This window comes from Chiloscyllium punctatum, chromosome 37 (genome assembly GCF_047496795.1).
Source record: "Chiloscyllium punctatum isolate Juve2018m chromosome 37, sChiPun1.3, whole genome shotgun sequence".
Classification (NCBI taxonomy): domain Eukaryota; kingdom Metazoa; phylum Chordata; class Chondrichthyes; order Orectolobiformes; family Hemiscylliidae; genus Chiloscyllium; species Chiloscyllium punctatum.
Window position 1 is genome coordinate 35,395,179 of NC_092775.1, and position 16,103 is coordinate 35,411,281.

Genomic DNA, 16,103 nt, shown 5'->3' on the forward strand with positions numbered 1-16,103 from the left:
CCCTTTTGCTCTTTTCCAAAGCTGATATTTGAGGGATAGGGCAGTGCTATTTGAGAGTTGCAGTATGCATACCTAGATGGCACTGTTTTCAACATCTCAATTGAATTAAGTTGGAGAAGAGAGAGGACAATGATCTCTCTCTCTCTCTCTCTCTAGGACATGCGTTATTCTTCCAACCTCTGATCCAAACAGACATTAATTTGTTTTTTTTTAAATGTGAATCCATAGTTATCACCTTTGTATTAATAGTTAATGAGGCACAGTTTGTCCATCTTGTCGTCTTGGACATCTGGACTGAGTCAATGCAGACTAATGAATGAGTATCTTTCTCACTGTTATAAAAGGCTATGATGAAGATTGCAGAGGTGAAAATTCACACTAAGGTTAGGGAAGTTATTCTTCTGGGTTTGGAATTAAGGAATGTGATTGGGAAACAGTAGGTTAAATGTAAATTTTACTCTTGTGTTGCTAATTTATTTTTGAAAGTGCCTAGAATAGAATAGATGCCTAAAGCACAACAATGTTCTGTTTTCAACCTGATGTTATTGTACCAAATAAATACAAAACCTTGAGGCTTTCAAATTATTATCAAAGTTAAATTAATTCACAAAACTGCTGGTTGTATGTTTAGGGGATGGATGTTACAAATTCTCTTGAGTTTCTTATTATTTAACAAGATGGTACGTTTGGAAGCAGCAGAATTTGTTTTTTGTACATTAATCAAACAAATTTCTTCAATGTTTCTGTTTGCATCAAGATTTCCATTTGATGGATGTGAATGGAAATAATCTGTTGTAATTCTCTACTTGCAATCAAGTTTCTCATCTGAATCATGCGTGCATTTGCCTATTCTTGAGCTGTAGAATCAAATGTTCTACTGTCCTCCAGTCATATGTTTTCTAATGTACTTATATATTCAAATAGTGCTCTAACTCTTAAAATGATGGTCGGTACAGTAGAAATAATACAATAGGAGGCACAATATTGTTGCAATTTAGTAAATCTTTTATTTTGATTTTACTCTATCTGCTTCACCCTCCCCAAGCCTCCATTGTATTGGATCAGTATCAGAGAGTTCACATTGCAATGGGAGTTAAACCCACTGATGAGGTAAATCAGAGAAAGAAAACCAGCTGTTCTGTATTGTAGCACATCAAATGCTTGCACTAATGAACTGCCAAGTGTTCTTTTACACTGGTCCCAGGTTGATATTTTAACAGATATGATCTTTCTTTCAAAACATGAAAATTAACATCTTCAACTGTACTGGTGGTTTTTAAAATATTAATTGTTTTGATGTGCACATATGTAGTGTCTTTTTCTGCTTTTGTTAGAAGATTGCATTGTTAATCCGCTGTTTCATCTGTAGTTGTTTTTTAAATTGTGGCATAATTGAAAATATTTTAGCAACTAACCAATTGGCCTTTTTTTCAAATAGGTGAATGCAACTATAAAATGCTAAATGACACAACTTTGCTAATTGGAACAAGTTACTGATACTTCCTTCCCATTCTGCTATCATCATGGGCTTAGATTTTTTTCGGTTGAAAAATCTGTCATTAAAAAATACCATCTTTGATGCATTGAAGATCTAGATTTTGAATTGCTTGTGGCAAGCACCACTGTTATTTCCATGTTTAAGACTCTGGAATACTGAATAGTCAATGCTAGATCTATGTTTGACTTTGGCAGGAAGAATCGGAAGTCACCCTCTTATTTAAATGGAAATGCAGCACAGTGGCATCTGGGTTTCCGTGTACGTGAAAAACACAAAGGTAGTTTGCAAGTGCAGCAAGTAATGAATAAAGCAAATTGAATTTTGATAATTACTATTCGGAGATTGAAATTTTTAAAAGAGAAATGTCTCGTTACAATGGTACGGGGTATTGATGAGTCTGCACCTTGAGTAGTGTGTGCCATTTTTGTCCCCATATTTAAAAAGGATATATTGGCATTGGAGAAAGCAGTTCAGCTGATTCCTAGGATGAAGGCACTGATTTATCAAGAATGGCTAACAAGTTAAGCTTTTATTCATTAAGGTTTAAGGAGAAGGAGGGGGCAATCTTAGTTAAACCCAAAACTTTGAGGGTACTTAACAGGGTGGGTGTTAAGATGATGATTCCACTTGGGAGAGAATTTTGAAATAAGACATGCTTACCGAATAATGGGAAAGCTCATTTAAAGCTGAGCTGGGAAGCAACTGCTACTTCTCCCAGAGAGTGCAGTGTGGCTGGACTTCTCTGGTAGAATATTTTGCTTTTACTTTGAAATATCTAGGAGTTGAGGGCTATGAGGAACTCTTACAAAATAAGAATTGAAGCCAGGGGTGGATCTATCATGATCTTATTGAATGATGGAGCTGATTTGAGGGGCATGTTCATATTTCTTATGCTGCCTTTGCAAGTGAATATGCTAACTTGTCCTGTCCTCGCCACACTCTGATGAACATAATTTAACTTCGAGTTTTTGCTCTTACTTTGCTGTTTCACTCAGTATTTCATACAACTTTCTGCCTTTTGATCTCTTCTTTCTGTGGGATTGCTTAAAATATCAATGGATTTGTTCCTGACATAAAGTGGAATGGTCCAATCTAGTTTAACATACTGAATATCTGTTCACATCAACCAATTGATAATATTTGTCTGAAAATTGCCATATCTGCAAAAAAAAAATCATTTGTAAAACTAATATGCCAGTTTATAATGGGACTGTGTATCTTAAGAGGTGCCTTATCCAAGATATGCTGCCAATATTCACCTGAAAGGTACAAGGAACGCAATGTGGAGTTTGACAGTACCTTTGCCATCGACATTTAAGCATCATCAGGACATTGCAAAGCAATAAGCTATATTAAAATTACATCAGTACATGCTTTTTTAGTCAAAAGTCATGGATTATCCAAAAAGGAGTTGGAAGTGAATGTAAAATGATTTATTGAGCAGTTTATGAAGAATAAAATCAGTTTAGATGGGAGGTATAACTAATTGGATGAGAAATAACACAAATAGCCCATCAAAGGTGAAAGCAACTTCTCAATCCTGGAATTTGGAGGGATAGATGTATCCAGTTTCTCTGAAGATGGCCATCTTTTTGTTTGTCTGTTGGCAGCAGCCTCTTGTCTTTATGATCCTTGTCAGGATGAGTAGACAGAGGCATTAAAATCTATTTTACACTCGGTGTCTACCAGATGAGGACTGCGTCCTCAATCTCCAAGCCTCCAATAACATTCTTTCTTTATTTCTGGGTGTCAGTTATTTTCAATATGACAATCATTTGCTTGAATAGCTCTGAGCAATGACCAAAGGAAGGACCTGAGGTGTTATCTCCCCTCTGTCTACCGCTTAGACTGAGGTCATCTTATAACTTGTCTCTAGCTGTACCGTTTGTCAACTGCTGCCTGACACTCCTCTATTGTTAGAGGATACCCAGGCACCATAACCATGAGAACCATGAATACTATAAATTAGAAACAAAAACAAATTGCTGGAAAAGCTCAGCAGGTCTGGCAGCATCTGTGAAGAAGAATCAGAGTTAGCATTTCGGGTCACTGGACCTGAAATGCTAACTCTGATTCTTCTTCACAGATGCTGCCAGAGCTGCTGAGCTTTTCCAGCAATTTGTTTTTGTGACCATAACAATAACAGCAGTATTTTCCTTGGCTATTATCTTTGTTTTACCTCAGCTTCAGACTGTACAGACTGCTAGTGTTTTTCCGATCTTTCTGTCAGATGGCTTCATTGTGCCTACTAATTCTATAAGAATTCTGTAATATTCTGGCAAGTAACATTTTTTGTACTATCAGCAAACTAATGACAAGGTAATCAATTTCTAGGCTCACTGTAGGTGGAATGGTGACCAGAATATCATGCAGTCTTTAGTCATATTTGAAAGTGTTTATGAGCAGAGAGACAGAGCCTTGATTTAGAGACCTAACTGAATATATCCCTTGGATAAAACAGTACTTTGAATATGCAAGCATACAAAACTGAAGCAGAAATACCCCAACTGACCCCTTGAGCTTGTGATGCTATTCAATATTCCCATGGCTGATGTGTTTTTGCATTGTACATTCCAGTCTTTCCCTCATTTTAACTTTGAGAGCCCTGCCTAACCCGAATCTATCCTCCTCTGTTTTAAAAGTATTCAAGGCAGAATGTTACAAATTCATACAACCCTTACAGATGAAGAAAAATTCTCCTCATCTGAGTCCTCAGACGGCAATCCCTAATTTTAAAACTCTGCTCCTTGGTTATAGACTGATTCACAAGAGGAAATTTTCTTCTTACGACCACCTTGTCAAAACCTTTTAGAATCCTATAGCAATTCAAGCACGTCACTTGTCACTCTTCCAAATTTTGGTGGAAGCAAGCCCAGCCTGTCTTGCCTATCCTCAGAGACAATCTGCCTACTTCAGATATCAATTTAGTAAACTACCTCTGACCCACTTCCGAGACATTTACATGCTTCCTTAAAAAAGAGACCAAAACTGCACATAATATTTAAGATGTGGTATCATCAATGGCCTGTGTGCGAAAGCACAAGGCCCTACTTTAATGTTCAATTCCTCTTCTTAGTAACAGCATCTCATTAGCCGCCTTGATTATGGCTGTACCTGCATATTCACTTCCTTGTGACTTATCCACCAGAAAATATGTCTTACCCTTCATCAGAATTCTGCAGTCATCCTCCATTTTAGTAACATTTTTTCGTTCTTTGTGCCAAAGGGAGCACTTCACATTTTTTGTCATTATACTACATCTTAGTTAGACACAAAACATGACTGCAGATGCTGGAATCCAAAAACACCTGAAGAAGGATCATACCTGAAGTGTCAACTTCTCCACCTGCTGATGCTGCCTGGCCTGCTGCGTTCTTCTAACCTTGAGCGTTCTTATTATACCGTATCTGCCAGAATTTTGTCATCCATTTCATCTATCCATATCTGTTTGTAACTTCCATGTATTTTTTTAAACTGAAAAATAACTATAAATTATGGATTGAAGTCTTTGATTTGAACCTACAGCCTCTGGGTCAGATAACAATGCTACCAGCTGAGTGAAGCTGAAACTCCATTTTAAAATGATACTATTTACCGTAGCCTGTAATACTTGTTCAACGAGAAAGTTTTGAGAATGTTTGTAGCTAGTTTTGAGGTTCTGGATGTAGGTTAGCTCACTGAGCTGAAAGGTTTGTTTTCAGACATTTCGTCACCATACGAGGTAACCAAGAATTCCTGAAGACCATCAAAGACACCAAGATGGAAGAGGATGAAATAATGGTCTCTTTTGATGTAACAGCCCTGTTCACATCCATCGACATCAACCTGCCCAAAGAAACACTGACGACATTATTAGAAAAACCAATGATACATACACCAAATATCACCAACTTAATCAGCAAGGACAATATCGTCAAGCTAGTGGACCTATGCCTTGCCTCCCACTTCACCTTAATTAAAAAATCTACATCCAAGTTAATGAAACACCTTGGGATCTCGGATATCAGGGCTCTTAGCAGAGGCAGTAATGCAGAGACTTGAACAAACAGATCTGTCAACCATCCATCCCAAACTTGTGGTCCATTATGCGGATGATACCTTTGTCATCACTAAATAAAACAAATTAGAGCAAACCTTCAAGACCATCAATAATACCCTTACTGGCATAAAATTCACTAAAAAGGAGGAAAACAACAACAAACTACCATTCCTAGGTGTCACAGGAAAATAACACATACGGACTAAATATTGAACTACAGAAGTAATCATCCCAACATCCACAAACGAAGCTGCATTCGAACATTATTTCAATGAGTCACCGCACACTGCAGCACAGAGGAACTACAAAGAGCAGAGGAGAATCACCTATACATTGTATTCAAAAAGCATGGGAACGCAATCTGCTGATTTCTGAGCAACAAACCCAAATGAGGACAAAACATGTCCAGAACCCTAGCTACTCTCCACTACATCAAAGACATCTTGGAAATGACTGCCAGATGACTCAGACCCCTTGTCATCATGGTAGCCCACAAACCCACCAACACACTAAAACAGCAGCTAATGAATTTGAAAGATCATATACAGACAACAAACAAAACTAATGTCATTTACAAAATACCTTGCAAGAACTATGACAAACAGGCAGAAAACTAGCCACCAGGATCCATGAACATCAACTTGCCGTAAAAAGACATGACCCACTCTCACTAATATCCTTAGTTACAGATGAGGAAGGACATCACTTCAATTGGGACAACACATCCATCCTAGGACAAGCCAAACAAAGACATGCATGAGAATTCCTAGAAGCATGGCACTCCATTCGGAACTCGATCAACAAACACACTGACTTGGATCCCATTTACCACCCCCTAAGAAAAAAGAACAGGAAAAGACATCACCATAGGCAATGTCACCACAGGAAATGACATCACCAACCCTAGGAAACGCAAACATATAAATAGAAAGCGGGCTACACCACTGTTGCTTAATTTGAAGGCTCATTGAATAAAAATATTGAGACCTTATGCAAAGTTTGAGGATGGCAACTCAGTGAATCTGAAATAGGAAGTAATGAACAGATAGGAGTCAATTACATTGTTTTGAATTGATTTTTGACTTAGATTAGATTAGATTACTTACAGTGTGGAAACAGGCCCTTCGGCCCAACAAGTCCACACCGCCCCGCCGAAGCGTACCCACCCATACCCCTACATCTACATCTACCCCTTACCTAACACTATGGGCAATTTAGCTTGGCCAATTCACCTAACCTGCACATCTTTGGACTGTGGGAGGAAACCGGAGCACCCGGAGGAAACCCACGCAGACACGGGGAGAACGTGCAAACTCCACACAGTCAGTCGCCTGAGGCGGGAATTGAACCCGGGTCTCCGGCGCTGTGAGGCTTCATACCTGAAAACTTGCTGTGACTGACCAACATTCCAAAATGTCGAATTCAATTCCTTCAGATATCCAGAATAAAGATTGTGCATCACTGCAGCTTTTGCAACTTATATGGAAACTTTTGTAATTCTTTTTATTTACACTAATTAATTCAGGAAATGGTTCATATAAAACTGACCTCAAGCAGAGAGAGATTTAATTTATAATTGATTGGCAGTATGTAAAAACTTTCTATGTAAGCTTTTACAGTAAATAGTTTTCTGTTATAAGTTGGGTTAGTAGTTAAGGTGTACAAGCTTTTGAAATTCTTTTGAACTGTCTGAATTTTGAAATTAGTTGTTACTACAACATGGCTGAATTCTAACTTCACAGGCCAAGTGGGTTTCAAGTGCAGCAGGCAGGCTTTTAAAAAAAAAACTTCTGATATATTAGAAATCTGTCAAATTGTGTCTTTAATTCAAAAGCTTTCATTAGTGTGCAGGAGGTCCATGTGAAACAGGTGGGTCTGACATTTATGTATGTTGCAAGGTAATTGTATTCCATCTTCACATCTGAGTAAAATAGTTGTAGTGAAGGATTTTGAAAGAGTCAATGTTCATGTTATATTGGCTCCACCCATTCTGATGTCATATACAGTGTGTGGAGATAAGGAGTTCTACTCTAGCTATTGGAGGTAACTGATGTATCTGTGTGAGCTTCCTCTGCTCCGAGTAATTATGCTTGACTAATTATTGTTTTACTTATTGCAGTCATGCAATGAACTTCTGGTTATCTAAGAACAAAGTATTTTCTGTAGATACTGTACTGTGGTATATTCCCTACCAGTAATCACTAGATAGGCCCAAGACAGAACAAAGGAAATTTAATGGTAGTGGACTACTTCAACTGACACTTACTTAGTGGTCATCTGAGAAAATATCACAGCAATTTCCTGGCTTCTTGAAACTGACCAGGTTGAAAAAGGTGAATAGACAATTAGAATTAACAAAACAGAGAAGTTGATAATAAAGCTATTAAATACCTAGAAATGACAGCAGTGAAAGGTTTTTTTGTTCTTAGGACTTGTTCTGAACTTGTGCTTTCACTGGTTGGAAGGAGAATTCCAATGCTAAATGGTAGAGTGTGGGGAAGGAGGTATTGTTGAGGGATTAACATTTACGCTCTTGATTTTGGTTTTTGTCCCTGCTTTTAGTCCTCACTAGAATACTGGAGTTTTTTGTGGAACTTTCGGCTTCTAATGAAATGCAGGAGCAGCAGTTTCTTTCTCCTTAACCATCTGCTACTCTAGTGGGCAGAGAGGACAGGCAGCTATAGCTCACAGCAGGTGGTACCGCTGAGCACATGGTCTATATACAGAAGATTAAATATCAGACATGATTGAGCACTATTGCCTCAGGAGGCTCAAGACTTTAATGTCAGATTGCTGCTGACATGTTGTAGCCTTCTGGGGAAAAAAGACTTCCTGCCAACTGGTCCATGTGAACACATTGCCAGTGACCATCAAGTTCAGCACAGCCTCAGGTTTCTTCACTCCCAATCCTTTCCAGGGGTCTGCAGGGGACATTTGTTGAATTTCACAATCTGGTGCTAATAAGTGTATCTGGGGTGATAATTTGAGTTACTTGTCTGCATTATTACCACTCACAAGGCCAGTCAAACTGAGAGAGTCCTCAGATTGTCAGCATAAGTTGGATCCCCAAGTTTCTGGCTCAGTTTTTATGATTTGGTGACCGTCCTAGGATTCCTTGTGTGAGGGTGGAACAAACTGCAGGGGTGTGATCATTGTACCCACTTGTTCTAACTGTTTGGGAAGCCCCACATGTCATTAAAAAAAAATCTGCTGTGGGTAAGTTTAAAAAGTCACACCCATGAGATGCTGAAGCCAGCAGGTTTCCAATATGCTTCTGGCCTCCCCTGCTAAGAGCGAGTGGGAAAGTTAAAACTCATCCCACAATCTTTTGCATTTAGCTTTAACTACTGGATCAAGAATAGCACCCAATAAAGAGTCTTTGGTATCAAATAACACCAGTGATATGTACAACCATGTTCTGTACAAAGTGCAATATTTTCCTGTTCTAATTGTATATTGTAAATATGCTTGATTATATTGCATCTCAATGTACTGTATTGTGTATAATCATTGAGCAATAATTGGTAATATTTAGATTTGCAAATGTAACAAATTAGCTTGGAGTTTAGTGCCTATAGTTACATCAATGCACATCCTATGAACAGGAATGGATGAAAAATGCATGTATTTCTTAAGTGGTATTAGTTGAAGTTGGATCTTAGCCAGATTCCATGCCTGTTTCCAGTGTGGAATCTTTTAATATCTAATGGATTCCCAGAACAGAGCATCCATCTAACATCTCAACTGATATAAGGAAATGTTACATCATGAGTACAAAAGGACTGAACATTAATACACTCGAATCCTTTTTATAACGTTTAAACCCACAGTTCTGATCTTGAGGCAAGAATACTGCAATTGATTAATATTGATGCTAGTCAAAGCAATCTAATAGCAATAAGGGGCTGTGACCTTTGTTCCAAGTTTAGAGAAATTGTTGAAAATTAAAGTCTGTGCCTTGTATATACATAAAGCGTTCTGCAGAAAACCTGTATTTTTGTCTACATTATGACCTGTGAGACCCTAATTAACCCTTGCTTTATCCCTCAGAATTCAAAATTGTGGTTATCTCGATCAGAACTTGTTATTCCCGAGAGTGGGAAGATGGTTGGTTTTAAGGTTGTGAGAAACTAATTTAAAGGACCTGTTTGGTTTTCATGTTTTTAGAGCAGGTGATCAGCAACTAATTTGTGGGATTTCATTTAAAAACAGAACATCTGAAGTAAACTAATGTGGTTTTAATCTTTGCACACATTCACCGTGGTTGTCTGTGGGAAATGAAGGAAAACAATGACCATTTGGAAGACTGAAAAGAATTGGAAGAATCTGCTTTAATTTGAGTCATGAAAACCATAGATAACTTGATCAAGTGGTAGGTGGCTATGCTATGCTTTGCTCAATTTAGCATGGGTATTGTGAATGCTTCTGGTGCACATATGGTTTATTTTTCCCCCTCGTTCTACACACACGTGAAAGTCACTTGTTGAAAGTAGAAATTCTCTTGAGCTAATGGTTTTACCTCTGCACAGCTGCAAGAAACATAGCTGCACTCTAAATGAGCTTCTTGTCACTTTGATGGCCATAGTGGATCAGTTCGACACACTTTGAGTGGACTTTAGCATGACTGAAGCCATCTATTTGTTGGGGGTTGGGAAGCCTGTGCCGTAGATTTACAAGTTAACTGCTACAGTCGCATTGACGTTTCTGTGAAGAGATTTCTTAAGGCTACAAAACTTTCAAGAAAATATTTTCTTGAAGTTTTATTTTACATCTGTTATAAGACAACATCAGCTCGTCATGTGATAGTTCATTGAAATGTTAAAAATGCTGGAGAAACTCAGCATTTGTGGAGAGAGAATTAATGTTTTGCTTCCAATAACACATGCTGTCCTTTTGGAACATGATTGTAAGTACATGATTTCAAAATTTACCACTTTTCTATCAGAGTTTTTATTTATGATGCACGGGGACAGGGAAAAAAAATCAGATGAAATGTTTGCGTTTTTAACACCATTTAAATACCAGACCTTGATAGTAACATTCAGATTACAGTTAATTAGTGGCAACTTATTTTCCATAGAAATTGAAATCAATATTAGTAACTGATTGCAATCAATAAAAGCTCAACCTAGCTGTTTCCATACACTCCACTATTTCCTCAACATGGCTGCTTACACACCTCTCTCCTACAATAAATTGGTGTGTATGTGTTATGTTATCTTTTTTTTATCTGACATCAGGTGAAGGATAGAAATCAAGGGAGCAACTATTTGCAAATGTGATAAACCAATGTATGATGTTTTGAAAAGTAGAAACGCTAATGAAGGAAAAACCTAGACTGTTTCCTGCATTATCATTTTCACTTTGAAGGAAAGGTCAAGTCAAGTATATGCTACATGTCATTTACTACTTTATGCTGGTTTTGCAAATATATATTTATTCCAAGGAAGTGGTTCTCTCTAGGAGCAAGGTTAGCTAGTGTTTGTTGCACTTATGGTGGTGCCAATAAATCTATTTCTTGGTTGAACCTTTGGTCCATATGGAGATGGTTCTCCGATAGTGCAGTTATGTAAGGAATCAGTAACAGAAATCATCAATTTCCTAGCCAGCATACACTGTGACTTGGAACTTGGCAGTGGTGTTCCAGTGGATCTGCAGCATATATCTTTGTATGTGATCAAGATTCTAAGTTGTAGATTGTATTTACTGCAGCATCATCACACCATTAATGAACAGACTAAATGCTTTCAATTGGTGAGGTGCTAGTCAGTGATCTGCCTTGTCCTAGATGGTTTCAAAAGTCTTCAATGTTGTTGGAATCATATCTAACAGGCACTTTCAAACACTTTTCACTGTACTCTTGTACTCAGGTACACATGACAATAAAATCTTATCTAATCTTTTATTTATGAAGTACCATTGATCTAATAAGATATCCTAGTTGCTTTTTAGGAGCATCATAAAGCAATAACTGACACCACTCATGTATGCCAAAAGATTAGTCAAACAGTTAACGTTAAGATTATCTTCAAGATAAGCCTTTACCAACTATCAGATTTTCCATATACTTTATAGCCAATTAAGACTTTCTTTAAAAGTTTTGGTCAATGTTAGAACTTCAGCAGCCAATTTGTGTACCGGAAATTCCTACAAGAAAGTTCTAGTGCTCATGTCTTCTCTGAAATAGTGCCCTCCGATTTTGAGCCCATCTGAGAGGATAGGTGGGGCTTCAGTTTAACATGTCATCAGAAAGATACTGTGAAGAGCTCAGGGTTGGATGACTAATGATATCTTGGACAGATGTACGAGTTAGAGATCAGTAAATATTTGGATACAGGTTTTTGCATGAAATTCATAAGTAGCAGTCTGCCAAAATTGGAGGATGTAGTGTTAAACTCGCCCAAATGCACCATTTAAACTACGTAGAACATAGAACATTACAGTACAGTACAGGCCCCTCAATGTTGCGCTGACCTGTGGAACTAATCTGAAGCCCATCTAACCTACACTATTCCATTCTTGTCCATGTGCCTATCCAATGACCATTTAAATGCCCTTAAAGTCAGCAAGTCTACAACTTGAAGCTGCCTTTTTTTTATTTTGTGGGATACAGGCTTAGCTGACAAAAACAGAATCTTTTGCTAATCCCAAATTGTCCTTCAGAAGTCTGTGGTGAACCATCTTGAACCATGGGATTCCATCTGGTGTAGTCAGTGTTGTGTTAGGGAGAGAGTTTAGGGATTTTGATTTGTGAAGTGAGAGAACAATAATATACTTTCCAGTCTGGCTGGTGTGTGATTTGAAGGGGAGCTTGCAGTTGTTATGTTCCCCATGCATCTGTTGCGCTTGTCCTAAGATAACAGTTGCAAGTTTGGAAGGTGCTGTCAAAGGATCATTGGTAGGTGCTGGAATGCATTTTGTATATTGTATATGGTACAACCACTGTGTCAGGAGGTGGTGATAATAAATGTTTAAATTGATAAACAAATTGCCAATCTCAGACTTTTGTCCGAGACTGTCTTACGCTGCTTGTTTTGTTGGGATTGCAGTCAGCCAGACAAGTGAAGAGTGTGCTATTTAAACCCCTGCCTTCTCATTATGCACTGTAGACAGGCTCTGGGGACATGGAAGGTGAGTTGCTCACTGAAGAATCATGATGTTGATATTAAGAGATATAGTTATGGTTATATCATTGAGTGTCAGTGGAAGATGTTTGGATTCTCTCTTGCTGGAGATGATTGTCCGACAATTGTGATTGTAAGTGTTACTTGTGAGGTCAGGTATTCTCGAGGTATTGTTAAGATGCTACATAAACTCTCCTTAATTTAAAGCCAGCAACCCAAAAGATTTATCCCGTGCAGTAATCTGTGAAAATTCTATAAGCCAAGAACTATTTAAAGTAAAAATTTAAAACTTTATTTCTCAAAGTAAAATAGAGAAAAATTAACTAACAACTATTTACAATTCCTTACTCTAACCTATCTGTTACCTTCCCTTCTACGATACTAGTCCAATAAAACTCCCAATTAAGGTTTACAAAATAACACTTCTTATTTCAAAACCAGGCAGCTTTCATTTTCTCTGAATTTCGATCGTCTTTTCTTCTTCTTAGGGATTTCTGCTTCACAGGTTACTGATCGATAAAGGTACCTTTTTAAGAGAGCTAATTATCAGACAGTCTTTTTACATGCTGGGGGTTGGCAGTTCTCCTCTCAACTGTTTAATTTCCCCCCAGTTTTATACTCTCAAAGCATTGGATTGTGTCATTGACCTTTAAGATTGTAAGTATACTCAATTCAAACTGGATTGGAGTTTTGGTACTTTTTTTGGGGGGGTATAATTTAAACTGATTGGCCTAATTCAAATCTGTTTTGTCATTTCCAAGCAACTGGGTAATCGAGTTGTTTGACCAAATGTTAAATTACATTTCTTTTCAGAACACTTGGTTCTGTCAGGTAGCTCTGTTGCTTTTAACTCTCAAAGGTACAGTACACCCACATCTGCATAACAGTATTGCTGCATATTTTAACTGACTTTGCTTTCATATCTGTGCAACACTCAATGCCAATCATCAATGAACACACTCACTTCTGACCTAATGATAGAAGGATGGTTATTGCTGAGGTAGCTGAAGATAGGAGTTCCTCAGGCGATAGTAATGTCCTGGCACTGAGCTGGATTGAGGAGTAACAACACAACTGTCATCTTCAGTGCCAGATATGACTCCAACCAGTAGAGCGATCCCCTCTGCCCCAACCCCCACACCTAGCCTCATTCCCATTGCCAAAGCCATGTCACCTTTGAGCATTATCCTTTTTGCTCAGTTTCCTCACATTTTTAGCTAATTGTTATCAGGAGAGAATTAATAGTAGAAGAAAGAAGATGGAGGAGAAAGGACACAGATGGCATTGAAAGACCAAGGTTAGACATGCACAGAATGTATTCCTTATGGAGCCGAGTCTTAGAGTTATCTTGAGAAATGCTCACTCATGCAATTGGTAAGTACTCTCTACTACATTCCTGACTTGTGGCCCTGTAAGTGATGGCAAGGCTTTGGGGAATTAGAAGGTTTGTCACTTGCCATAGAATACTCAGCCTCTGACCCACATTTTGAATCACACTATTTACATGACTGGTCCAGTTAAGATTCTGACACAAATCCCTAGATATCACAAAGAATTCAGTTAAAGTTCCATGGCTGACCTCTGTGTCCCTTTGTGCTTGTGCAGAGCGAAGTAATGAAGCATGTATTATCCGACAGCAAGGAAATGGGAATAGCAAAGATTGTATGGCTATAGAAGCCAGGCCAATTCACAATCCTCTAAGTCCTCCAGAAGTTGGAACCTACTCAAATAGTGCTCCAATAACAGTAATGTCAGCACCATAATTAAAGCTATTCCCGGAGTGCCCTTTGTAAGACATACTGATTTATCTATTGTGTGAGTAATTTATTTAGTTCTCCAGCAGAGACCAGAATATTAAGATTCCACAAGACTCCACTCATTTATCAATGGTACATTTAAACTGTATATGAAGCTTTCTGCCCTTTGTTGCCTGAATGCAAAGCCATTCTTTGGCTTCTGTTTAAAAAGGCAACATCAGTTGTAGTTAGCCATCTGAAGTTCCATTAAAGCTGGACCATGTCCATGTTTTTGCAAGCAGTAACATTCATTTGAAATAACCACTTTCTGGAGACACAAACTTCAACATTTCAGAGCTGGATAAGACCTGAAAATAGAGTCCGATCCTAGTTTTATCTGGTTTCTGCCCAGTCAATCCTTTTCAATTCCAGAGGAGAATTTCCACCACTACTGATCCCGCAGTCAAGAGTGCATCAAAAACTTTCCTTGACTGTGACTATTTTCATTGATTTTGATGCCTGTTTGGTATTTTCCCTTTCTTTCAATCAAAAATTGATTTGAAAAAGAATTGTGCTGGAGGTCTACTTAATTGCTTTTAAATTAATTTTCAGAAGATGTCTGGACCACTTTTAAGTTGGTGTGCAGATCCGATGTGATCATATGCCCTAGATAAGCCATAATACAAAAAACATTTCAATATTTACTCAGTTGAAATAAAGACCACTTGATGAAACCTTGACCTGTTGCTTTCCCCACAAACAAACATTTCAGAATAGAACTACACTGCACAACCTAAAAGAATATTGTGGTTCTACAGCACAAACATTATTCTGACTTCAATAAATGTCAGTATTCTATGTACATTTATGTAAGTTAGAAACATTCCCGTAACGATCAGCTGGCTGACATTTTATCAAGTGGATCACAATTGGAAGCAGAGGGCATAGTTGTGATCTGAGCATGAAGCAAGCATTGACATACTGGAAATGCATAGGATCTGATAAAGGATTTCACACACCAGATGTCAATAATCTGTCCTTTCCACTTTTGTGATGTTGCACCATCTGCTGCGTTTTAGAACGATTTGAGTTTTTCTTTATTTCCAGCACCTGGAGTTTTAATTGTTGTATTCTGGTGGTTAGGAACTTAGAATAAAAGCAAATTAATTTTTGGAACCAACATGATATGTTTAAGATTAGAGTCCTGCATCAATCTTTGGGGAGTTGATGACCCAGTGGTATTGTTGCTAGACTTTTAATCTGAAGACCCAGTTAATGTTCTGGGGACCTGTCTTCAAATCCTGCCATGGAGGATGGTGGAATTTAAATTAAGAGTCTAATGACCATGAATCACAGTGTCAATTGTTGGAAAAGCCCATTTGGTTCCCCACAAACAAGCATTTCAGAATAGAAAAACCCATCTGGTTTGTGAATGTCCTTAGGAAGGAAAATGCCAACCTTAGCTGTTCTGACTCCAGACCCATAGCAATGAGGTTGACGCTTAACTGCCCTAGGGCAATTAGGGATGGGCCAAAATTCTAGCCTAGCCAGCGATGCCTTCTTTCCAAGAATGTATGAAAGAGCTTGCTGTTTTATTTTTTGATACATCAGCATGCGGTTAAATGTGCTGAACCACTTCAGGTTATTTGACAGCTTTTATTTTCCTACATTCTATTTGAATGGTAATTGTTTCTAATTCTTTTAAA

At 38.0% G+C, this 16,103-nt stretch overlaps 1 protein-coding gene across 2 annotated transcripts in view; it reads left to right on the plus strand.

Annotated features, from left to right (window-relative positions):
• LOC140462989 (cadherin-4-like) overlaps window positions 1-16,103 on the plus strand; it is a 656,453-nt gene that overhangs the window by 58,208 nt on the left and 582,142 nt on the right. Inside the window, exon 1 of one of the 2 annotated variants that reach the window (XM_072556571.1) lies at window positions 10,347-10,443. The exons of the other annotated variant lie outside the window; for it this stretch is intronic. Within the exon in view, the coding sequence (XP_072412672.1) occupies window positions 10,353-10,443 (91 nt within the window). The 5' untranslated portion in view covers window positions 10,347-10,352. Of the gene's footprint in view, window positions 1-10,346; window positions 10,444-16,103 lie in introns of those variants that run through there. 2 annotated transcript variants of the gene reach the window in all.